At 29.9% G+C, this 25,180-nt stretch overlaps 3 protein-coding genes across 7 annotated transcripts; 2 read left to right on the forward strand and 1 right to left on the reverse strand.

Moving 5' to 3' along the window:
- Window positions 1-1,191: 1,191 nt before the first annotated feature.
- LOC101499170 (protein ESMERALDA 1-like) lies at window positions 1,192-12,151 on the forward strand. Its single transcript, XM_004498236.4, has 10 exons — window positions 1,192-1,829; window positions 3,679-3,748; window positions 5,702-5,769; window positions 5,851-5,939; window positions 6,121-6,318; window positions 9,377-9,581; window positions 9,681-9,848; window positions 10,401-10,568; window positions 10,644-10,834; window positions 11,348-12,151. The coding sequence occupies exons 1-10, from the start codon at window positions 1,458-1,460 to the stop codon at window positions 11,508-11,510; spliced, it is 1,692 nt and encodes a 563-aa protein (XP_004498293.1). The 5' UTR covers window positions 1,192-1,457; the 3' UTR covers window positions 11,511-12,151.
- A 302-nt stretch (window positions 12,152-12,453) lies between these two features.
- On the reverse strand, window positions 12,454-15,125 carry LOC101498849 (rust resistance kinase Lr10-like). Of its 3 annotated transcripts, none has more exons than XM_073367522.1 (4): window positions 14,682-14,821; window positions 14,335-14,460; window positions 13,770-13,796; window positions 12,454-13,679 (listed from the first exon to the last, which is right to left on the reverse strand). In XM_073367522.1, the coding sequence occupies exons 1-4, from the start codon at window positions 14,785-14,787 to the stop codon at window positions 12,559-12,561; spliced, it is 1,380 nt and encodes a 459-aa protein (XP_073223623.1). In that variant the 5' UTR covers window positions 14,788-14,821; the 3' UTR covers window positions 12,454-12,558. The 3 variants fall into 3 exon arrangements, with proteins under 3 accessions (XP_073223623.1, XP_073223624.1, XP_004498292.1); XM_073367523.1 differs by having other exon boundaries at window positions 14,591-14,733; XM_004498235.4 differs by having other exon boundaries at window positions 14,335-15,125.
- A 5,063-nt stretch (window positions 15,126-20,188) lies between these two features.
- LOC101499887 (rust resistance kinase Lr10-like) lies at window positions 20,189-23,518 on the forward strand. 3 transcript variants are annotated; one of them, XM_004498239.4, is made up of 3 exons: window positions 20,189-20,983; window positions 21,917-22,000; window positions 22,224-23,518. In XM_004498239.4, exons 1-3 carry the CDS (start codon window positions 20,260-20,262, stop codon window positions 23,381-23,383), a joined length of 1,968 nt encoding a protein of 655 aa, XP_004498296.1. In that variant the 5' UTR covers window positions 20,189-20,259; the 3' UTR covers window positions 23,384-23,518. The 3 variants fall into 3 exon arrangements, with proteins under 3 accessions (XP_004498296.1, XP_004498297.1, XP_027189087.1); XM_004498240.4 differs by having other exon boundaries at window positions 21,917-21,967; XM_027333286.2 differs by lacking the exon at window positions 21,917-22,000 and having other exon boundaries at window positions 20,190-20,983; window positions 22,224-23,470.
- The last annotated feature ends 1,662 nt before the right edge of the window (window positions 23,519-25,180 follow it).

Raw genomic sequence — 25,180 nt, forward strand, 5'->3', positions numbered from 1 at the left:
CAGAGAGTTGAAAATGACTTACATGTTAACTTTTGGACTAATAGATGGGTGTTTAGCCTTGGGCGTATAGTGGATCATGCTTCTTATGGTGCTCTGTTGTATTAGCTTTGTAAGCTTGTTAGCAGTTATGCTAATAGAAGTAGAGGTTGTCAGATTCATAAGTTACAACTTTATATTCCTAGATTGTGAATGGGGATGGTTCGATTGTGAACTTTGGGGCTAATTTGGCATATGGTGGAGTTGTAACAGTGTTTTTGTGTTTGACTTTGCGTGTTATCTTGACGTTTTTACTATTACTAAGGTGGAGTTGTGGACTATCCATAAAGGGTTAAAACTGGCTATTGATTTGAGATTTTAGAGTTATTATCATTAAATCTAACTCTAAGGTGCTTGTGGATTTGCTAGCACATGGTTGTAGTTCTAGTCATATGTGGTTTTTTTCTAGTTTCTTAGATTTTGACTCTCTTGCGGCAACCAAATCATTACTCTTTCAAGCATGTTTTTCGTGAAACGAATTAAGTTACAAATACTTTTACCAAATTTAGATTGCATTTAAATTGTTCAAATCGGATTTTTGATGTTATTTCTATCTTTGACTTGTTTGTTTTGAAGGCTGATTTGAATGTTGTTGTCTTTTCTATAGACTTTTACTTTGTTTAATTTTGTCGTTTGTTGTTGGAGCCTTTGTTAAAAGTTCCACATTAAATGAGACAAAGTCCGACAAAATATATATAAGTGGTAAGTAGTTTTCATCTACAAATCGATTTTATGAGAGTTGTGTACAACACAACCCAAACTCTAAGAGTCATTGTTTCATAAACAAATGTTATACATTTATAATTTGATTTGATACATTTTATTTAATGATATATCCATCATCGAGTTCTACTATGAAACGATACTTAAAATTCATTAGAATTTCTAATGACGAATTACAATAATATTCATAAATAATAATTTATGATTTATTTTTATATGACTTGATTAAATAAAATTAAACATATATTTATTTTATTTAATTTTTATCAAATTAATATTGTTTAAATTACTATCTTAATTATATAAATAAAAATAATTATTCATATCTTCGTTTAAAAGGAAGTACGTGGAGGTGGAAATTTAAAACATTTTAAGAGGCAGCGAAAAAGAATAGAATATGGTCCATATTGTAATTGTCCATCATGAATCACGCCCCACTTCCTCCTCAGCACGTGCGGTCTCTCTGTCATTCTGTTTCTCTCTCCCCTCTCCAGCTCGCGCGTTCTCTCTGTTACTTTTCAACTTTTTTCTTCAACATTTCCAATTCATTGAGCTTCCACTAATAGAAACAAAACGCTGTAAATTCTTTCTACTTCCTTCCGTGTCTCTCTCACCTTCTACATTATTCTCCTACAAAAAACACTGCACACCCACCGTAACTATCATGTGACGCCAATACATTCGATTCGATTCCCCCAATGCACCCTTACAACCGGCTACCGTCAAGTGGCCACTCAACGCCCTCTCCTCCTCCCTCACCTCTCCGTTCACCTCGTCTCCGTCACACCCGTTCCAAAACCGCCCGCTTCTCCCCGCCTCAACCGCCTCCTCGAACCTTCGCCCAGCGACTCGCCTGGGTTTTTCTATCGGTTCTCCTTCGTCGTCAAGGCGTTTTCCTCTTTGCGCCTCTCATCTATATCTCTGGCATGCTCCTTTACTTCGGTACCTTCTCCTTCGACGTTAATCCTATCATTAGACACCGTCCTGCTCCTGGCTCTGTTTACCGGAGTCCTCAACTCTACGCTAAACTCCGGCCGGATATGGATGCCGATGATTCTTCTGCCGATGCGGTTCGTCTTTATTTTCTGTTGAATTTTTATTTTTATTTATTTTTCTGGATTTTTGTTTGCTGTTTATTTATTGAACTTGTGAAGATGAATTGGGGAAAAATGGCGGAAAATAGAAGTGTGAGATTCTGTGAGGTATTATTAGGGAAATGTTTTTATTAAAATATGCTAAGATATATGTATATGATTTGAATTTCTCTTTTAAGCAATTCAAATCAATTCGTTCAAGTATACATAGATAGATGAATAGGTTGTTGGTTCCTAGGATGTTATGTATTTGATTTGATTTCTGTTGAAATTTGAATATTGAGGATCTTTTGATTGGGATGTCAATATATGCTTAATGCATTTGCTCTAGACTTGCATTTTATGTGTGAGCTGTAGTGAATCAACTCTTTGTCTAATTTAATGTACAATTTATATCTATATATATGGATTTACTGGTTTTTCTGCTTAACATGTCAACTAGAAGTTGTTTATGCCATGTTATTGTTAATGTATTTTTGGTTGGTCTCTGATTTTCGGTCTGAGTTCTAATGACTTTGCTAATGGAACTGAGCTTTTAAGCTTTGTAATGAATTTTGGTAGTCAACTTGTTTGACAGGTCTGAATCTATTGGTTCTTAATAGTAAAATGTGATGTCAAGTAGAACGAAAATGATTCCAATTGCTCTCTTGTTTTCTATGTATGATATAATGTTGCCATAGCTGGTAGAAAAACCTTTCTTGTAATCCTCTTGTAATTTTGGTATGAATGAAAATATGAGGTTATCGCTTTATAGGGGCTTGTTATGCATTTGAGAAAACTTGTTTGTGTATTATTGGTCTGTTATTTGGAGATGTAGCAAGGAGTGAAGGTTTTGGACACTTTATGTATAGAAGTGTCCAGCTCCTTATTATTTTTATGAATTCGAGGGAGGTCTTAACTCTTAAGATCTGGAATTTCAATGGAAAAGGTCAAGCTAAGTATCAAACATTGAGAATTTGAGATTATTGGACATCAAACTTAAGCCGAGATGCTTAGTAAGGAAGTCGGGTGTTGCTAGAATACAAACCACTGGCGAAGCATCAAGGTTCTTGACAGCTGTTTATTGTGTATACTGTTAATCCTGTGACATCTGCCACCTTGTTGTTGTCATATGTGAGTGCTGTTAGCAAGCTTCAGTCCATTACTGATAAATGGGGACTCTTTTAGAATCTGTCATGAGCAAGGTAGTCAAAATCAAGATTTAACTAAGATTGGAAATGGGAGTGAAGATTGTACATTGTGGCATCGTAACACGGATTGTAAATCCTATGAAATTGATAAAACTATACATGTGTGTACATATAAATAGCATACGTAAGGTGAAAAAATAGGGAATAACTTGGTAAATTTCATACTTCATTGGAAATAATAGGAACAAGCTTCCCGTATTATAGATAATAAATCATTTTAGATCTTTGTTTGTGAATTTGCACCTCTCTTTCCCAGGGTCCAAATCATTTCCTATTATTAATAAAAAAACATAGCCTACCTTTCTAACTATCTTAGTCCCAGTTCATCGTGACTAACTAACTCTGTCAACTAATAGGCCTAATACATATATTATTATAGTGTTTGCATATAATATGTATAGTTCCAAATTCTAGACTTTGGAACCTAAAATTATGGGCTGCATTTTTTGTAGCATATGTAAGGAACACCATTTGCTATGCATGAATTTTTGCTATGATAAATTATACTTTTTAAATTTTGTACTCTTGTTAATATTTTCCAAATTACTACACTGGTCTTCATACCTTTTACTTCCACTTTATGTTTCTGGTAACTTGGAGATTTCTAGTGACCAACACAATTACATTCCTTTCAGATATCAACAATATGGAAGAGTCCATATAAAAGTGGTGAATGGAAACCGTGTGTTCACAGATCTTCAGAAGGTATGATATGATTACTGTTGATGCACAGTATGGTCAATTTTTTTCTTCCTGTTATGCTTATTTGAGTGGTTTGATACCATCCACTTATTTGATTCCTTTATTTCTATGCTTTATATAAAGTTTAAACAAATAATCAATAATTGAATGATTATGCGATCTTTAGATGACGTTTTCATTTTTCCTAGTTGATTTTTTACCATGCAATTTCAAGGAACATTTCGCTTTTAAAATTTCATACAGGTGATTGTGCCAAACTAAGTGGATTGCTTTAGCTTGCATTGTTTAAAACGACCTTTCCTTTAATGGCCCGTTTATTACGGATAAAAATTTGTAATTTTGGCATTCAATAACTTAGAGATTTAAAAAAATAATAATCTTTTGTGTTTGTTTACCATAATGAAATCATTTTTATTAGAAAATCATGTATCAAAAATGATTTTTATGAGAAACTACTCAAAACAACTTCTCAATTTAAGCAATTTTTAGATTTTTTTAGATTCTCATTTTTTTAAAAAGCTGTAACGAACGGATGATCAACTCCTAAAAGCAATTATTTTTTTAAATGTATTTTATTAAAAAGAGTTGTAACAAACGGGTCCTAAATTATTTTCTTTGCTCCATTTATTTCCTTCTTATCATCGGGACTATTATCATTCCTTGATTCAAATACCTCTTTGGCCTAATCTACTCCTCTCACAAAAGGCTGCAGTTATAAGTTATAACCAGACTGATGAAAAGAAAAAAGGTGCACCATAAGAGATAGGTTAAGCATGCCAGAGGCCCCTGCAGTTGATGATATTTTCTTGTATGAGAAGAATTTCCTTATTTCACTAAGACAAAGAGAAGAGTTCAAAGGGAAAGGACCATATCATCATAAGAAGTTGTCCTTAAAATAAAGGAGTAGAAAAAGCAAACATGGCACTTAGGAACATCAGTATAGAAAAGCAGCAGAATCCCTAAAATGTTTCTATAAACACCCCTTCAAAAGCCCTATGTTTTATGCCATATGGAAGCCAAATGCCTAAGCTTACCCCAAACTGTTAGAATTACTCACATGCCTTTTGTTATTAGTCTCACGTGATATTATCATTAGCTGTACAATCCCATTTTGGTTTCTAATTAGGATTAGAATTAGAAATCCCATTGGAGTGATTTTATTGTAAATACCGTATAAATAAACAATATTTGATCAATTTTAACACACAACAAAAATCACATTCTCTATACAAATGTTATTTATTGCCACAATTATTTGGCTTCCTTACTTTTTCGTAGATCTTTACAATTAGTCATAAAAAAACAGTCGAAGAACAAAAGGCACACTCCACCTAACGTTCTCCCAAAATGCTAAACAAAATTTCTTATAGTAGTGGCAGATTAGTGCAAGAATAGATGAGAACTAATTTTAAGCTTGTGCCATAATAACATATGCCAGGTGAAGTTGCCTTGTGTAGCCTACAAATGTGTAGCATGTCATTGGTATTAATTCTATTAAGTACAACTGTCCAAATAAAAGAGTTAACCTTACAGGGGGCTTTGGTTTTTGAAGGGATTTGTCAAGGTAGAACATTTCTCTATTCAGAGAAGGAGTAAAGATTTGAACAGAGAGCAAATTCTTTCATATTGACTTGAGGACAAATGAACAAAGTCTAGGACATAAAAAATAACCTTAAATATAGAGTATTGCCTGTCATTTATGTTATGAATAAAGTGGAGGTAGGAGAGCTTGCAATGAAGACAGGCAATAGGCAATAGCCTATGGAAAGCCAAACTCTTATTGATGAAAGTACAGAATTACTGGTTAACTTATGAATTGGGTTGTTCTTATATGAATACCTTATATTGATCTTGTTGTAGTATGTTGCTTACTTTTATATGTGGGTAGTTATGTTTGAATTTCTGACAGTATCATGTACTCTGTTAAATAATGTTATTTTCTTATGAACCCCATAGGCCTTCCTGAATCAAATGGATACATATATGTAGAGGCTAATGGTGGCTTAAATCAGCAAAGGACATCGGTTAGAGTTTTGTTGTTGTTTTAAGTTGGCTAAATTCAGAACTACTTTCAATGTATTCATTTAAGAATCTGGTGCTTATAGATATGCAATGCTGTTGCTGTGGCTGGCTATCTTAATGCTACTCTTGTGATCCCAAATTTCCATTATCATAGCATATGGAAAGATCCTAGGTATGTTTGTTTTTCTATCTTTTAATTTGAGTTTTTCTAGGATTGGGTGCTCTACACCACTATGTTTTATGGTTCTTATAAAATTACACTGTTTTATTAACTAACGAGTTTATTGGTAGATATCCCAAAGATGATCAAGGTGTTAAAGACTAAATTGTTTCATAATGTTTCAATATTCCAGCAAGTTCAGTGACATTTATGATGAAGAATATTTTGTCAATACCTTGAAAAATGATGTACGGGTGGTTGAAAAGATTCCCGAGTACCTGATGGAAAGATTTGGCAGCAACATGACAAATGTTTTCAATTTCAGGATCAAGGCATGGTCATCCATTCAGTATTACAGGGATGTGGTACTTCCAAAGTTACTTGAAGAAAAGTGAGTTACGAATCTTATGATATTTGTTGTATGAAATTATTGCTTATTATCATTGATCTCTGATGGTTAAATCATTTAGAGTAATTGGTATTTTGTCCATGGTATTTGGAAAAAGGAGGCATTGCCAAAAGTTGGTATTAGGAAATTTGTTAACAGAAAACACAATAGTCTAAATCCATACCTATTAATGACTTTTTAATCTATGTGCCTCAACCTTAAACATCTAGATATGTCGAATGTTGGGGTTAGTGTTTATAACTTATATTTATCAATTCAACACTTATCGTTGAAGTTGTGGGATTTTAGAGAAAAAGATGAGAGAAAATAATAAGAGTTTGAATATTATTAATAATAGCTTAATGTTGACTTCATTACAAAAGACTCAATACTAATCTCTATTTATAGAGAAACATAGACTCAATCCTAAATAAGGAATAAATCATAATAATAATGAGAGATATTCTAAGATATCTCTATGATTATAAATTGATCCTAAGAAATAACTCAAGATATTCTAATATAATATAAAAGATCTTATAAGATATTTTCTAATATTCTACCACTTATCATTGTTCTTTTTTTTGTCTTGCAGAACATATAATACTTTTGTATTTGTTCTAATTTAAATTTTCACATGACTTGGTGGTTTCATATTTTTGTCTGTTTATTATTGAATATATATATATATAGGAGAAGTCAAATTACATCCAAAGAGTTACACTAAGAATTAGACTTGTTTAATAACATCGTGTTCGATGAATATTTTTCAAAATCAACCGTTGGATTGAAAACCACTATTATATAGATCATATTTATAAATTTTGACATTAATCCATAATAATTTCCCAAGTCATTATGTTGCGTTAAGATCAATGTCAACAATATAATTATATATAATGTTAATTTTGATGCATGTTGATGACATACATAGCATATGGAAAGATCCTAGGTATGTTTGTTTTTCTATCTTTTAATTTGAGTTTTTCTAGGATTGGGTGCTCTACACCACTATGTTTTATGGTTCTTATAAAATTACACTGTTTTATTAACTAACGAGTTTATTGGTAGATATCCCAAAGATGATCAAGGTGTTAAAGACTAAATTGTTTCATAATGTTTCAATATTCCAGCAAGTTCAGTGACATTTATGATGAAGAATATTTTGTCAATACCTTGAAAAATGATGTACGGGTGGTTGAAAAGATTCCCGAGTACCTGATGGAAAGATTTGGCAGCAACATGACAAATGTTTTCAATTTCAGGATCAAGGCATGGTCATCCATTCAGTATTACAGGGATGTGGTACTTCCAAAGTTACTTGAAGAAAAGTGAGTTACGAATCTTATGATATTTGTTGTATGAAATTATTGCTTATTATCATTGATCTCTGATGGTTAAATCATTTAGAGTAATTGGTATTTTGTCCATGGTATTTGGAAAAAGGAGGCATTGCCAAAAGTTGGTATTAGGAAATTTGTTAACAGAAAACACAATAGTCTAAATCCATACCTATTAATGACTTTTTAATCTATGTGCCTCAACCTTAAACATCTAGATATGTCGAATGTTGGGGTTAGTGTTTATAACTTATATTTATCAATTCAACACTTATCGTTGAAGTTGTGGGATTTTAGAGAAAAAGATGAGAGAAAATAATAAGAGTTTGAATATTATTAATAATAGCTTAATGTTGACTTCATTACAAAAGACTCAATACTAATCTCTATTTATAGAGAAACATAGACTCAATCCTAAATAAGGAATAAATCATAATAATAATGAGAGATATTCTAAGATATCTCTATGATTATAAATTGATCCTAAGAAATAACTCAAGATATTCTAATATAATATAAAAGATCTTATAAGATATTTTCTAATATTCTACCACTTATCATTGTTCTTTTTTTTGTCTTGCAGAACATATAATACTTTTGTATTTGTTCTAATTTAAATTTTCACATGACTTGGTGGTTTCATATTTTTGTCTGTTTATTATTGAATATATATATATATAGGAGAAGTCAAATTACATCCAAAGAGTTACACTAAGAATTAGACTTGTTTAATAACATCGTGTTCGATGAATATTTTTCAAAATCAACCGTTGGATTGAAAACCACTATTATATAGATCATATTTATAAATTTTGACATTAATCCATAATAATTTCCCAAGTCATTATGTTGCGTTAAGATCAATGTCAACAATATAATTATATATAATGTTAATTTTGATGCATGTTGATGACATAGTAAATGATTATAAATTTATATCAAAATTTATATATATAATAGTAACTTACAATCGAACGGCTGATTTTGAAAAATATTTGTTCGATATGATGTTATTAAATGAGTGTAACTCTTTGGGAGTAATTTAATCGCTCCTCATATATATATAGGGGATGTATTAAGTGAGGGGAGTTTTAATATGAAGGGATGAGATGACTAAATCTGGACCATACAATCATACATGGATGATAATGATTGAAAGTTATTTACGTGACACATTATCACTTAAAAAAGTCACATGAATTTTTGTTCTAATATCAGCCATTCATGATTTGATCAATGGTCAATAATTATTCCTCTCATTTTCTCATCATAAAAGTCCTCTCATGCTCCTTATCGTGTCACAAGTCAACTACTGTCAAACCAGAATATGTGAACAGATTCTTCTCTAATTAATGATTATTTAGGTTTCAAACATTGACTATAATATGGTACACAGCTTATGTGCACATACATTTTGACATATACAAGGACCTTTGCTAATAATGTAATATCAATCGATAGCCATGTTGTCAGTTAGTTATTCTACTATTCATGTATTGTCAATGCATATGAGATTCCAACTAGTGTTTGTTTTTTCCTTTTTTCTTTTTTAAATAGCAAATGCTAGTGTTATTAATTGTTATTTTGTTGGTAGGGGACCAGTGTTTAGTTTTCAGACTGGATTTTATGCAATGATGTTTGGTGTTCTCATATGGTTGTAATTTGGCAATCTGAAAACCAGTGTGTTTGCTGTTTACAAATTTCCCTATCCAATCGTGCAGGGTTATTAGGATTTCACCGTTTGCAAATAGATTGTCATTTGATGCTCCTCCTGCTGTCCAGCGTCTCAGATGCTTAGCAAATTATGAGGCTTTACGATTTTCAAGTCCCGTAATGACCCTGGGTGAATCTTTAGTTTCAAGAATGACGAAGCAAAGCATAATGAATGGCGGTAAATATGTCTCTGTACATCTTCGTTTTGAAGAGGTTGGTTTTGATTAGATCTGAATGTTGTTCTAAAGTATGAAGGCTGACATTACATATTGATCTTTGCTGCATCGTTTTCTACTTGCTTCCCATGTGCAGGATATGGTTGCTTTCTCTTGTTGCGTTTTTGATGGTGGAAGCCAGGAGAAAGACGACATGGTTGCAGCAAGAGAAAGAGGTTGGAAAGGAAAATTTACAAAACCAGGACGAGTTATACGTCCTGGAGCAATCAGGATCAATGGGAAGTGTCCCCTCACTCCATTAGAGGTATTGTCTTCCCAAATTTCCAGTTATCTTGGTCTGTATGAAGTGTGTTGAAGTTATTGGGTTAGGTTTATTGGGTGTGGAGGGAGGAAAAGGAATACCCAGACTGATAAAATTGTATATGATGTGAATGATATGGTGGATGCTATACTACTACAGAGAGACAACACACTGATCTTTAGTTATTTATACTGATACTAGGCTCTTATTCATAATTAAATAAAATAAATCATGAAAATGAGTAAATATGGAAACTATTTTTTAAGAAATAATATCATATCTATCATAGACCTTTGGGTTGCCCAGTCACATTCTAGATGTCCAGTCTTGTGAAGAGGGTGTTGTGAGTCTCACATTATATAAGATACGCAATGAAAAAATGTTTACAAATCAGAGACATCTCTTGCCATACAAGTTGGGTGTTTGGGCCCAATCAAAATTCTAAGAGCTTCAAGACTTTAGTGTCAGCTACATTTTTTTTTATGTGGAAAATATTATAATTTTTACTAGTTTATTTGTTTATATCATGGTCAATGATTTTTTACATGTCTTCAGGTAGGCCTTATGCTTAGGGGAATGGGTTTTACAAAAAACACCTCCATCTATTTGGCATCTGGAAAAATATATAATGCTGAGAAAACAATGGCCCCTCTAAGGGAAATGTTTCCTAATTTGCATACTAAGGAGACTTTAGCATCTGAGGAGGAACTTGCCCCATTTAAGGTATAAAGTAGTATTCTATCCCACTCATGCACTCCAAAAATGAGGTACTGTAATTTTGACTTGAGTTACTTCTAGAATTATTCTTCCAGGATGGCTGCCATAGACTACACTGTTTGCCTTCATAGCGAGGTGTTTGTCACGACACAGGGTGGTAATTTCCCTCATTTTCTACTGGGCCACCGGAGATACTTGTATGGTGGACACTCTAAGACAATCAAGCCTGATAAGCGGAAGTTGGCATTACTCTTCGATAGTACCAATATTGGGTATGTATTGTTAGTACTTCAGTTTACTATATATATATATATATATATATTTCATTCTGTTCAGTTTTTCTATGAATATGATCATTTAAGATATGATTACAATAGAAGTCAAATTCTCTGGCCATTATTTTTATCGGGTTGAAGAAATGATTGTGATTGTTATTATTTATTCTGATTATAAACATTGATTGCGTAGAGTGAAATTTACTTGTAAATCCCTTATATAAACGGGGCTAATAAGGAACTATGCCTACAAATATCTTATAAAAAATATTGAAGCTTCTTAGCAATTCTTGCTTTTCGAGAACTATGCATACGTCTAACTCCATTTTAGTTTATAAAGAGTTCATTTCAGCCACCTAAATTGTATGCATTTCCAACTACTAATTGTAAATGCAATTTGTAGCACTCCTATTTATAGAAAGAAGATCCTTCTGGTTTTAGCACCAAGCAGGTTGGAGTTTATCTTATTATTTGTAGAAAGAATTTGACTCTAATTTGATTACTTCACAGATGGAAAAGTCTCAAGCGTCAATTGTTGAGCATGAGGTCACACAGTGATTCCAAGGGAGTTGAGCTCAAAAGGCCCAATGACTCGATATATAGCTTTCCATGCCCAGATTGCATGTGCCATGCAAATAGAACTGATGACTCTAAATCTTCATCAGCAACTTGATTTACTTGCAGCGTTTTATCGGTGTTTCAGTTTCCTTTGACTTTAAGAGTGTGTCTAGCTGCATTTACTGACATGACTATTTCATTTTTTCCCCTTTTGATCTAATGAGAGGGCACACAACCCAAAATTCGGAGGTTATCAAGATTTGTTTGGAGGTCTCTTAGTTCTGATTATATCTTGTGACTGGATTTCAAGGAATTGGCACATTTTTTTCACATGATGCAAGTTGAGAACAGAATCAAATTGTGCAATTGCAGGATTCTCTCCCAGAACATTGACCAAGCTTTGTTTAATATATTGATATTGATATTGAATTAGCAGCTGCTGTGTCTAACAAGATATGGAAAGACAAATTAACGTTTCATCAAACCCTTCCTGTACATTATTTGGAGATTGTTCTCCGTGGGTTTAAGGCTGTAGCAACAGATTGTTTTGTGTACATTAACAAATTCAACTTTTACAGTGAAGCTTTGTATTTTCTGTTTTGTTTTCCCTCAAATTGAGGGCCTGATTGTTAGTTGTATGTCTATATCAGAGTACATTTGTTATTCTTTTACATTGGTACTCCATTGTTTTAGTGATGATACCAGTGAATGTAATTACTTTACCATGAATGACTAACAATTGCAAAAGGATCTCAACTGGTATTTTCTTAGGTTTTTCAAGTTGAATTGTGGCTGCAGAATATATATAGTTTTTCAAATATTTTTTTTATATATAAGGTTTGGTTCCACTTCCGCACAATATATAGAGATTTCTGTGTGTGTGAATGAGAGGAAGTAGGTTGATTATGGTTCAATAGCTATCTACAAGTGATTGTGTTGCCTCATTAAGGATTCAGAAATGCCCAAATATATTAAGGATTCAAATGCATCAATCAGACTATTAGAGCTTCAGCTGTGGCCTAAATTGTGGACAAGTGTCAAATTGCATAAAAATCTAGTAAACATTAACGAACATTTATTTGTACTAATGCAAAGCTGTCTCAGAGTATGGTAAACTGAAAGAGAAAGTAAAAATGAAGTATCACATATTGCACAATTTTAAGTCAATCTACCTCTTCAATTATATCTAAATCTTGGGTTAGTTGTCTAGTAGTTGCAATTGCACCATTTCTCCTAGGTCGTCTAGTTTGAGAAGCAAAAGGATTGGGAGGTATTGGAGTTTTGTCTACATCTCCCTCAAACATTTGAATCACCATTTGCATTGATGGTCTGTCCATAGCATGCCACTGAATGCACCAAAGTCCCACAGTAGCCATTTTTCTTGCAACTTTTGCATCCTCTTCATCATCAACATGAATTCTCATTTCATCTTGATCATCTAAAAGATTATAAATCCATTCTGGATAGTGAACATGACTAGTGTTTTCCTCCAAGTCCTCTGTGATCTTCCTCCCTCCTATTGTTTCAAGCAACATCATTCCATAACTATAAACATCTGATTTGTAAGACACCTTTCCGAAGTTCCTTGAAAAAACTTCGGGAGCAATGTAGCCCAAAGTTCCTCTAGCTGCGGTCATTGACACTACGCTTTGATCCCTTGAACATAATTTAGCTAGACCGAAATCACAAATTTTTGGAATAAAATTATGGTCAAGTAACACATTTTGTGGTTTGATATCGAAATGGAGAATGCGTTGATCACAACCTTGATGAAGATACTCAATTCCTTTAGCTATTCCTAAAGCAACTTCGTGCAACTTTTTCCAACCAAGGAAGTTTTTCTTGTTTTCCGGTGAATTTATGAACTTCTGCAACGAACCATTTGGCAAAAACTCATAAATAAGAGCTCTTTTAAAGCCATCGGCACAAAAACCGATCAATCTAACAATGTTAACATGGTGGATTCTACCCATTGTACCAACTTCATTGAGGAAGTCTTGCCCATTTCCTAGAGAAACATTTAGTATCTTCACAGCAACAATAAATTCTTTGGAAATGTTTCCTTTATACACATTACCATAAGCTCCTTGTCCTAACTTGTCCCCAAAATTATTTGTGATTCTCTTAATTTCTATATAAGAGTATCTAGTGGGCTTAAGAGCTCTATAGTCTTTCAAAAACTTTTCTATAATTGCTTCTTTTTCTTTCTTCAATATGTAAGAGTCATAAATATGGTAGATTGCACCAGTCAGCAAGATAAAAAACAATGATCCTAGAATTGAACCTGCATTTATACAAACTAATTTAAGAAAAATGATAATATTCTTACAAGTAAATATAATACAAAAAAACATATCTAAACTTAAAATCTGACCTGTGGTGACTAGAGCAGTTGATGAACCTACAAAACCATACTAGCAAAACTTAGTTTATGTCATCCATCCATCATAAAAGTTACTTATATCTCAACTCAAGAATTCGAATACTTTAAATGCAATTAACTATACAGCTAATGTATTTGCATGAATTTGAAATTAGTGTTTATTAACACCTTTTTAGCTGCAAGGTGGATTAATTTGGAATTGTAATGCTTGTGTCTTCATCTATGTTGACTAGATTTGATAAATTTTTCAAGATGATGTTAATTAGAATTGATTTTATCATACAAGTTGGTTTACACTTACTCGCTTGGTGTTTATTTAGTTCTGCGGTGACAAAATTTGAAAATTGAATAAATTAATTTTAGTTAAAAATGATCTTAATCATATTTTGGATACAAATGAGTTAAATAAAATATTAGAATGTATCAATAACTTTTAGAATAAAAAACTACAAATTTTAGCTTTTAAAATTAACAAATAAATTCTAATTAACATAGAATTGAATTGAACAACTAATAGTATTACCTCAAAATACAAATAGATAGGTAGGTAAATTACCTTGTTTGTTTTTGTGGAAACAATACACTTCCTTGCTGGCAGTATTATTCAAGCCACATCTTTTTCCCTTTGATTCACAATGTTTACAATTAGGCTCAGACCACATCAAACGAATGATGTTTTTATCTGGAACAAAACCAAAAGAATTGAATGAAACATTAAACATTTTGGTGCAAAAAGTGAGTGGAAGGTTATCGACAAGAGTACTAGAAGGTATAGCATATATTTGAGAGGTTGATGTGCTTAAACAACTAACTAAATACAAATATAACTCATTTCTAATCAAAACTGAACAATTGAAAAAGTGATAATTATCAACAAAATCATCATGGTTGTTTTTTAAGTACTTGAAATGAGAGGTTGAAAGATTGAGATTGTGGATTTGTTTGTAAAGACAATTTTGTGGATCATATAGTTGAATAGTTTGGTGTTTGTAGTTAATATTTTTGACATATAGTTTTATTTTGTGAGGGAGTTCAATCATAGTTTCGTTATTTGATGAACAAAATAAATCAAAATCAAAGGCTGGGTAGCTACATAAGGGTGAAATTGTTGGATAGTGGTTTTTAATTTGGAAAGGGAACTTAATAACTTGGTTTCCGCATGATGAAGAATCTGGACAATTAGTTACTGTTGGTGTTATTACAACAACAAAGTAAACCATGAACAACAACAACAACAACCACATATTCATTATGTTCAACTTGATTATTTGGTACTCTGTCTTTGACTCTGTTTATAGGATTTTTTCAATAAAAGCTTAATAACTCTCTCAATCCTTTATTATATAATACAAGTTAAACACCAGTACATACGCACAAATTCAATTTCTTATTTTGAGATGTGTCTAATGATTAAAACAATTAGTTAAATATTAATCAACTTACTAATTTATGGTACAGTAAAAATCAGACGGTGTAAATTATTCTAGTTAACTATCACAGATTTAAAATAGATTTAATTTTGTGGACCGAATTTATTGTGAATATAAAATTTTCACCATCCAAATTATATTTTTATTGTGATCTGGTTTATCTTTTATATAGATTGAAAATAATATATTATCACTTTTATCTTTGACTAAGTTAAGAATATCAAAGTTATATACTTTACATATTTGGCAAAATCCTCTTGTAGAATTTGAAAATGAATAACAAAATTAGTTATTCTTTTCTCTTTATTATATGATGTAAATGAAACAAAAGAAGATAAAAACATATTGACAATTCTTCACTAATAACGTTAAATTACAATATACACTCAATTTGGTATCAATATGTTGACAGAGTAGGATGCACCACCATATCGGTCACAACTATATGGGTCATTCCGTTTTCTTATTGTGTTATTCATTAAATTTATTGTGTTAGCCATTAACACCAAAAAACCCTAATAAATAATCCGCTCCTATCAACATCTATTAAAGCTGGTCCCAAGACTTCAAATTATTTTGTTTTAAAAGAAGACTTTGGAAAGTCTTTGATCTCCCATAAAAAGGACTAAGATATGATTTTTTTAAATGTGAAAAATACTAATTTAGTATTTTATAATTTCGAATATTGGATACATAAAGTTTTTATAACGACTAAAATATCCTCGAATAGTATTTTAATAGTATCTAACTTGACAGACATTTGAATTTTTTATTTATAATTATTTTAGCATTTTGCTTTTCTATGAAATCATTGTTTTTATTATATTTTTATGTTTGCTTATTTTTTAAAATTATGTGAAAATTGTAAAAGAAAATTAAAAAAAAAATCATTGAAATAAAAATAAGCATACAAGACAGATGTATTCTAATGTTGAAATAAAAATAAAATAGATATTTATTTCCTAGTATATATGACATAAGAGCTTACATAATACTGAAGTGGACTGTGGTAAGAATTTTTTTGAAGATTATTCAATTTCAAACGTGGTGTTCAGTAGCACCTATAAATCCTAATGATTGTTAATTGGTTAGATAAAATGTCTCATGAAAAGAAATTCACGTTAATTTGTATGAAAAATATCTAAATAAGTGCTTTGGTTTAGTAAATTTTAATCGCGTGCGAGAAAAACGGGTATTTATAGATTTTCATTGTATGATTTTTGTTTTAAATTTTTAAAAAATTATTTTATTAAAAGAATTATTTTGATTATAAATAAAAAAATTTAAAATAGTGTTTTATCACATTTACTTCCTCGAAAAAATAATATAAAATTAAAAAATATTTAATTGAAAGAAAATCTAAAATTACCTTCCATTAATTTTCATAGGATTTTCTACTGTAGTTACTAATAATTATATTTATGGATGTATGTAACACCCCCTTTACTTAAAACCCAATTGTTAAATAATAATAATAATAATAATAATAATAATAATAAATAAATAAATAAATAAATAAATAAATAAATAAATAATGAAAGAAAGAGGGAGGAAAGGATGACAGTAACGGAAAATGAAGAGGAAAAAAAAGAGAGAAAAGATGAAAGAAGGGAAAAGAGGAAAGAAGAAGAGAGGAGGAAGAAAAGAAAAAATAAGAGATAACACACTAACTCCATTACATGTCTTTCTCAAGCTCTCTCGTTTCATCATCTCATTATAGAAACACTCTCACACTTATATTAGAGTAAAAGAGGACCAAAAGGTAGAGTGAAATGAGAAATTATGAGAAAGAAAAAAAGGAAAATTAAGGTTTCAATATAGGAGAAGAAGTTTAAAATTTCTTGCATGTTGAGAAGGAAGATGGAAACGTGGAGAGGAGTTAAAGTTTCACTTGTAGAAGAAGGAATTAGAATCAAACTTTGGAGGTCTCAAATATCTTCTTAAGGTAACATAGAAAATTCTCTTAGGTGTGCTTAGAGATAATGTTTTGCATGTTTTTAGTGATATGGTAATCAGATTTTCTGAGTTTAAGAACAAGGCTTAATAAAAATTGCAGTAAGTAAATGAACACGTTCTAAGATAGCACACCACTATCTTACTTGTACAAATGATACAATAAGGTTTGAATAAATTTAAGATGTGGTATATTGATAAACAACTCAATAGTAATTCAAGTACTTGAGAACTTTTAGAATGATATGAAAATCTAATGCAAGTACTTAGAAAAATCAGAATTTTGTTCAAAGTTGTTTTATGAATTAATTCAAGGATGGTTAATTTTTGATCTGAAGTTATGGGGTATTTATACTCCATAAAACATCCTTTCAGATTCATGGCCATTGATCCAAAAGGTTTGATGAAAAATTACAATGTTCTAGAGGCATTCTAGATCTGAAAAATTATAATGTTTCCAGGTGTATTCGAATACAGTATATGTGTACTCGAATACACGTCTTTGTAACGTTCAAAAAATTCAAATTTTACATCTTGTATTCAAATACACACCAGTGTAGTCGAATACAGATCAATGTATTTTAGCCTCTGACTTAACTTGTATTCGACTACATATGGGTGTAGTTGAATACACTTGGCCACTGACTTAGCTTGTAGTCGACTACAGATGGGTGTAGTCGAATACACTTTTTAACGTTTTGCTTCTGACTTAAGTTGTATTCGAATACAACATGGTGTATTCGAATACACTTATGCAAATTGTCAAAAATATGATTTTTAATGTTGTTTTTGATTTTCGAAAACATGTTAAATGCATATGTAAGTATGAATTGTTCTCATGTATTTGAACTATTGATTTGTATCATATACCTTTACATTTACTCATTTATTATTTGGATTTGGAAGCTTATTCAAGATGGTTTGATCTTCTTTTTGATCTTGCTGCATTGTCCATAGTTGGTGGTCTTGTCGTCATCAAAAACATTTAGTTTACATATTTTACTTAGTTGATCATATTAACTTGAAAATATAAAGTTTGAAGTAAAAATAGTATGGTGTTGTCTTCAAAACCATATAGGTATATCTTGGTATTTTGTTCATAACTTTCTCCATAGATAGTGTTTTGAGCTGATTTCTATCCCATTAGAAAATAGACTTAATTACCTACGAAATAGGCACTGATTTTACCAATTTTAATTGAGAATTGGTAGAGAAAGTTGAGTTACAAGTTGAAAAATAATCTATTGTTATGTTTTTGTATATGTATACCTTATTTTATTAAACTGTACTAATGGAATGTCTATTACGCATAATAAAAATTATATTTATAAATTAGACATCTTAAGTTTCCAAAATATTATCCTTTATTCGAATCGAACATTGTTTGATATTTTAATTAAATTACCAAAGTTATAGTAATTTTTAATAATAATAACAATAATAATAATTAATAATAATTGATAATAATAATTATTATTTATTTATGTAGTATTATTATCATTATTAATTATAAATTTATTATTTAATATAATTATTTATTAATTTAAATATTTATTAAAATATTGACAATTAATTAAAACAAAAAAACGAACTAAATTTTTTTTTTAAACCCGTTGGGAGGTCGCATTCCCGGCCAGCGACCTCCTACTAGGGAAAAAAAATTTGCTCTTTGAGATGTCGCTCTCCAGGGAGAGTTTTCCTGATTCTCCTAAAAAGTAGGACATTTTGGTAACCGTTTTTGAAAGTAGTGCATTTTGGTGAAGTTTTCTGAAAAGTGGAATATATGGGTAAAAAATCCAAAGACTTATCTTGAAATTTCTTATAAATACACTGGTGTCCAAACGAGTACTACCACATCTATTATTTCGTTTTTTATTGTATTTTTCCGTTTTTTATTATATTGAAGTGTATGAATATGCTTTAAAATAACAATATGAAAATATAAAATATTATTTTTTTAGGATGCTATACTTCTGTCGACCTTGATTTGTATTAATAATAAAACCTTGGTATCTTTTAGAAATTGGGCAATGAGCAAGTAATTAGAGGGCAAACCATATTATGCGGTTATAAACAAATTTAAAAAATTAAATTCACGAGTTAAGGATAATTTTATCCATTAAAAAAAAACCACCTAAAAAAGTGTACATTTATATATTGTTATTCATATATTGATATAGAAAGATGAAATATTAGTTTACGTCAAAACCAAAGTAGAGATAATTTGATATATTTTAGAATTTAATTTCTGTAAAATAAGAAGTTGATAAAATAAATGAATAACTAACTGATCTTATAACTATTTATAATTAATCATGTTTATATATAAAATAATAATAATTTATTTAATGATTAATTATTAATATTATTTACTTTATTTTTTAGAATGGATTATTTAAGTCAAAATCATTCAGTTATATATGTAGTTATATATGTGGTGCCACCAAAAATTTATAATAATTAATCCACTTTCAATGGATATGTTTGTTTCATTTTTTTTAAAATGCCTTTCATTATATTTTATCTTTTTGTTATAATATTTTTTAAAAATAAAGTTTCAAATAAAAAATTAGTTTAAAAAGTTTATCTTAAAATATCATTTTAAGTATTTTATTTATTTGTTACAATTTTTTTGGATAATGTAATTCAAAAAATAAAATAAAAAGCTTATTTGAAAAACTCTTCATAAAAATTATTTTTGAAAAATACATTATTTAAAAAGAAATGTGATTTTTATCATGTTAAAATTTCTAATGTTGAATATCTAAATTATTGAATATTAAAATTATTATTTTTAATCAATAACAATTAAATCTAAAACAGCTTCTATTATTTATAAATAAACTTTCATATAATTATTTTTAAAATATAAAGTTAAAATATTTTAAAAAAATATATAAAATTAAAATCATTTTTAAACACATCTACTAACTATGAAAATTGGTCCCAAGACTTCAAATTATTTTGTTTTAAAAGAAGACTTTGAAAAGTCTTTGAGCATACTAAATGCTATCTTCCACAGTTGTCATTAAAGTATTTGATGTAAAAAAAAATAAAAAAAGAAGTGAGTTTTGGCACTTGGTATCATAAAACCAAAAATGTCATCTTTAACCCTTGTGGTGGTGGTGGTAGTGTTAGTAATATTCTCGTACAACAGTGTGGATGCCGATGAACAACAAACATGTTCTCAAAGGTGTGGTGTCCATAACATCACTCACCCTTTCCGCTTGAAAGATAGTCCCATAAAGTGTGGTGATCAAAGGTACAACCTATCATGTGAGAACAATAACCAATTGATTTTGTACAACGAAAGTTTTGGAAAATATTATGTACAATCAATTAACTACAACAACTTCACTATACGATTATTGGATTTCAATCTTCTTTCCTCCAATTCTAATTCTAATTCCCTCCTTCCATATTCTTTAGGCCTCTATAATTTTAGTTTCTACACCTCACCCTACGTACCTTATCATGAATACTTTTCGAATGTATCGCAAACATCTATGTTGTTTGTGAGTTGTCCAAATCGGACGGTTGATGATGGTGGTAATTGTATGAATAGTACTTTGTACGGGAATTCTTTCTATGTTAGTAGCTACGATAAATCTCTTTTGCAATTGGGGATGGAGGACACGTGTCGTATAGAATTTATGTATCTCACATCTTGGCCTATTGTTGATTATGGTAGCAACATTTCTTGTATGGATATTCGTCGTATGATGTTTTATGGATTTGAACTTTCTTGGTTTAATAGTCTTTGTCAAGATGGTTGGTACGTGTACTTCGATCACAATAACAATCCTCGTTGTAAACGTTCAGGTTTGCTCCAAACAACTCCACCTTTCTCAAAGCTTTCTTTTTTGTTTGACTTATTAAATGTAATGATCAATGAGAATTATCAATTTTTTCATGTTATTGAATTATTTGGTAAAGTCTAGTTTAAATAGTAAATAACCATATTGTTAGACTAGATAATATATTCTAAGTTTGAATTTAGACCGCACAATTGTATATTAATTTATTTACTATTTTATTTATAAAAAAAATAAAGTGATTTTGTTTAATATCTAATTTGGTCATTTTCAACTCAAAATATAGGTGAATTTTCACCGGTCGAACTAGATTTTTAAGATTGATTAAAAATTTACTCCTTATTATAGAATTATTATTATCATTTTATTAGTCAAGATTTGTTCACATTAGATGTCAAATTCAATATGGTAGATGAGGTGGATTGGAGAAGATGGAAGGACGAATAGAAAATGAGAATTGATATATTTGAGTTAGGTACATTAGTTCATGTATTATTTCAAATGAGACTTTTAATCTAAACTATCCATTTTGATGTAACCATTGATATTTGTTCTTTTCACTTTCACATAAAAAATAATTCTCACTTTATTTAACAAAATATATATATATATATATATATATATATAATATTTGATATTAGAGATATAAGAATTAGTAATTAAGACCAATTTTAATAAATAAATAAAAACAATTTTACAATGACTAAAATAAAAGAAGCCAAAAATAAAACAAAAACATTTAGAAAAATAAAAATCTACCAAAAAAAACATACAAGAACTAAAATAAAATAAACGTGAATTTATAGATACCAATCACATATCAAAGTCTTATTTATCATTGGGTTTTTAAAAAGTATATAGATTTCACAATCCATAGTAGTTAAAGTGAAAGCTTGTTTGTTAACTACGCATTATCATTGTTTCGTGTATGTTCTTGCAGAATACGGAAATCTTGTAGCTCTGTTTGTCGGATCTATCATCATTTTCATATGTAATCCCCTCATATTCTCTTCAATCAATTTAGGTGTGTCTCATTAAACTGTGATTTTTTTATATAAAACTTAAAACAAAAAAACAAGAAGTTGAAGAGACATAAAACAGAAAATTAAATTTAAGTTTGATTTGTTTTTAAAGAATAAAGCGGCGGTGAATTTCAAACACACTAAGATGAGAATCATGACTACAATGTTGAGTTTTCTAGTCATCTAATAAAATTTCATTTTTTTCCCTCTTTTCCATTTTTATAGGTGAACTGGGTTTTTTGCTCAGTGTTGTTAAATTTGTTCTTGGTGCGCCATTCATCATTGTACTATTAATCTACAAATGGCGACGAAGACATTTATCTATGTATGATGGCATTGAAGATTTTCTCCGTGGTGACAATAACATCATGCCTATAAGGTACTCTTACAAAGACATCAAAAGAATGACACAAAAATTTAAGACAAAACTTGGTAATGGAGGCTATGGTTCTGTTTTCAAAGGACAACTTCGTAGTGGTCGTTTTGTAGCCGTTAAATTATTGGACAAAGCCAAATCCAACGGTCAAGATTTCATTAATGAAGTTTCTACCATTGGTAGGATTCACCATGTTAACGTGGTACATCTTATTGGTTTTTGTGTGGAGGGTTCAAAACGTGCTCTTATATATGAATTCATGTCAAATGGGTCACTTGAAAAATACATATTTTCTCCTATTGAAGAAAGTTATTCTTTGAGTTGCGAAAAATTGTATGACATTTCTCTTGGAGTTGCTAGAGGCATTGAGTATTTGCATAATGGATGCAATATTAAAATTCTACACTTTGACATAAAGCCTCATAACATTCTTCTTGATGAAAATTTCAATCCAAAAGTTTCTGATTTTGGACTAGCTAGACTTTGTCCTACAAATAATAGCATTGTGTCATTAACTGCGGCAAGAGGAACTATTGGATACATGGCTCCGGAACTATTCTATAGAAATGTTGGAACAATATCTTACAAAGCAGATGTTTATAGTTTCGGGATGTTGTTAATGGAGATGGCTAGTAGAAGGCGGAACTTGAATGCATTGGATGAGCAAGAAAGCCAAATTTATTTCCCTTTTTGGGTATATGATCGGTTACATGATGGAAGGGAAGTAACATTTGAGAATGACACAAATCATGAAATGAAATTAGCAAAGAAAATGATGATTGTGGCTTTGTGGTGTATACAAACAAAACCTAGTGATCGTCCTTCAATGGATAAAGTGTTGGAGATGCTTGAAGAAGATGGGGACTTATCAATGCCAAATAAACCTTACCTTTATCCACAAGACCTACCAGTAGAGGGTAGAAATGATAGTATTAGCAACTCATCGACTTCCTATGGTACATCAATAAGTGATCCTAATGAACCAACAAAATCTGTTTTTGGTTATTAGTTGAATTACATGTCATCTATATCCTACTTTGTTGGCTCCAAACATAGATTAATTATATGTTATGATGTAGTTATTGTTCAAGTGTGAGTTGTTAGTGTTGTATTAATTTTTTTTTGTTGAAATAATAAATTAAATGTTATATATATAAAAAAAGTGACACGCTTTTTAATGATCGTAAAATTATTTATTTTGTCTACTCGTTTATCAAAGGATGGTGATATAAATTATGGCATCCATGCTCATATTTTGGTGAGTTTCTAATTCTATTACATAAAATTACAATAATTTTATAGGAATGTTTTTGAGTTGCATTAAAACTCATTAGGTAACATAATATGAACACTAGATATAGAAAATCAATAAATAGAATTTTGCATTACTCCAGTCGAATTCTCGAGTGAATTTGAACCTAGACTAGGCTTCCTTTGATGATCCAGATGCAAGCTCCTTGGTTTCAGTAAGGATGTTTGAGTTGAAAGCAACTTTAACTATATTATCAATTTAATTATAATATTTATAGAAAGATTTGGCTCAATCTGTTAAAGCAAATTAATGCAAATATTTCACTATCCTTCGATAAAAAATAAAAAGGAAAAAATTTGGAACACCATTACCAATACCAATTTGCTACTATTTTTTTTTACATGAGATAAAAAAAAAGGAACAAAAAATGAACAAAATTATATTTCTGCTACTTTTTTTTTATCAAAATTATATTTCTCCTACTTTGAAGCAACAATTGCTACAAACTTTAATTTGACTATTGTTGTTGCCTTTCCGTAATTAGTTTTTCATTTTACCATGTGGCTCAACAATCATATTAGACCACTTCTGTTGGGATTTTTTTTTAAAATAAATATACCAATTTATCCCACTTTCAAATTTAATACCAATGAATTCTATTTTTGATACTAATAGAAGATCAAATTTTCTAAAGATAATTTTACAAAGGGACGTCAATTTTTCAAAATGGCGATTTTGTGTCATATTTTGATTTTTTTTATATTATTTTTTTTAAAAGAAGGAAGGTCGCCATTTGAAAGACCACATTGTGGTTCCTATTTTTGTTTTGATTTTAGTTTTATTTGATTAAAATTGTAAAAAAAAAAGTAATTAATAATAAAATTAATTCATTATAATTACTAAAATTGTAAAATGAAATACAAAAAAATATATATATATATTACAAAGGTCGAATAAAACTATTAGTAATATTTAAATAATGCTTTTGACTATAACCAGTTATTCGACATAGTCTATATTTTTTTGACTATTTCTCTTTGACGTCTATTTTTAGTCGTCTAAATATTACAAACAACTCTACTCAAGTTTTATAATATCTTGTTTGGTTTATTTGTAGTTTTGGTCTCTCCATCAAATTCTTTTATTTGACATATTATAAATGATATGTCATATGATTTCATGATATAGAATTATCTAAATGTATTAATTATTCATATGTGATTATTTAAATTACAAAAATAAAATTTTTCTAAATTAAAAAAATTAAGTTTTTATAGAATTTTATTGTGATTTCATGAGTGTTAAATCATTCTACATTATTGTAGCATATGCTACACGTTATTTAAAGAATGTTAAATCGTCATTTTTAAATTAAAAATTGTAAGAGATTAACCAAAACTATCGAATTAAAAATAATAAAACTAATTTTGTGAATTAATAAAAATATAATCACTAAAACGGTCATAATTTTAGTAATTTTAATTAATTAATTTTATTATTGATTATTTTTTTACATTTGTTAATCAAATAAGACCCAAAAAAATAGGTAGTGCC

Source organism: Cicer arietinum, chromosome 4 (genome assembly GCF_000331145.2).
Source record: "Cicer arietinum cultivar CDC Frontier isolate Library 1 chromosome 4, Cicar.CDCFrontier_v2.0, whole genome shotgun sequence".
In the NCBI taxonomy this organism is placed as follows: Eukaryota; Viridiplantae; Streptophyta; class Magnoliopsida; order Fabales; family Fabaceae; genus Cicer; species Cicer arietinum.

Excerpts from the sequence above, each read along its gene's own strand:
- LOC101499170 (XM_004498236.4), top strand. The coding sequence starts at position 1,458 with ATGCACCCTTACAACCGGCTACCGTCAAGTGGCCACTCAACGCCCTCT. Across the intron at positions 9,582-9,680 it reads TACATCTTCGTTTTGAAGAG|GATATGGTTGCTTTCTCTTG; the intron begins GTTGGTTTTGAT and ends TCCCATGTGCAG. Across the intron at positions 10,835-11,347 it reads TTCGATAGTACCAATATTGG|ATGGAAAAGTCTCAAGCGTC; the intron begins GTATGTATTGTT and ends ATTACTTCACAG.
- LOC101498849 (XM_004498235.4), bottom strand. The coding sequence starts at position 15,028 with ATGAATATGTGGTTGTTGTTGTTGTTGTTCATGGTTTACTTTGTTGTT. Across the intron at positions 13,797-14,334 it reads TTTCCACAAAAACAAACAAG|GTTCATCAACTGCTCTAGTC; the intron begins GTAATTTACCTA and ends ATGGTTTTGTAG. Across the intron at positions 13,680-13,769 it reads AACTGCTCTAGTCACCACAG|GTTCAATTCTAGGATCATTG; the intron begins GTCAGATTTTAA and ends GTATAAATGCAG.
- LOC101499887 (XM_004498239.4), top strand. The coding sequence starts at position 20,260 with ATGTCATCTTTAACCCTTGTGGTGGTGGTGGTAGTGTTAGTAATATTC. Across the intron at positions 20,984-21,916 it reads TCCTCGTTGTAAACGTTCAG|AATACGGAAATCTTGTAGCT; the intron begins GTTTGCTCCAAA and ends ATGTTCTTGCAG. Across the intron at positions 22,001-22,223 it reads ATTCTCTTCAATCAATTTAG|GTGAACTGGGTTTTTTGCTC; the intron begins GTGTGTCTCATT and ends CCATTTTTATAG.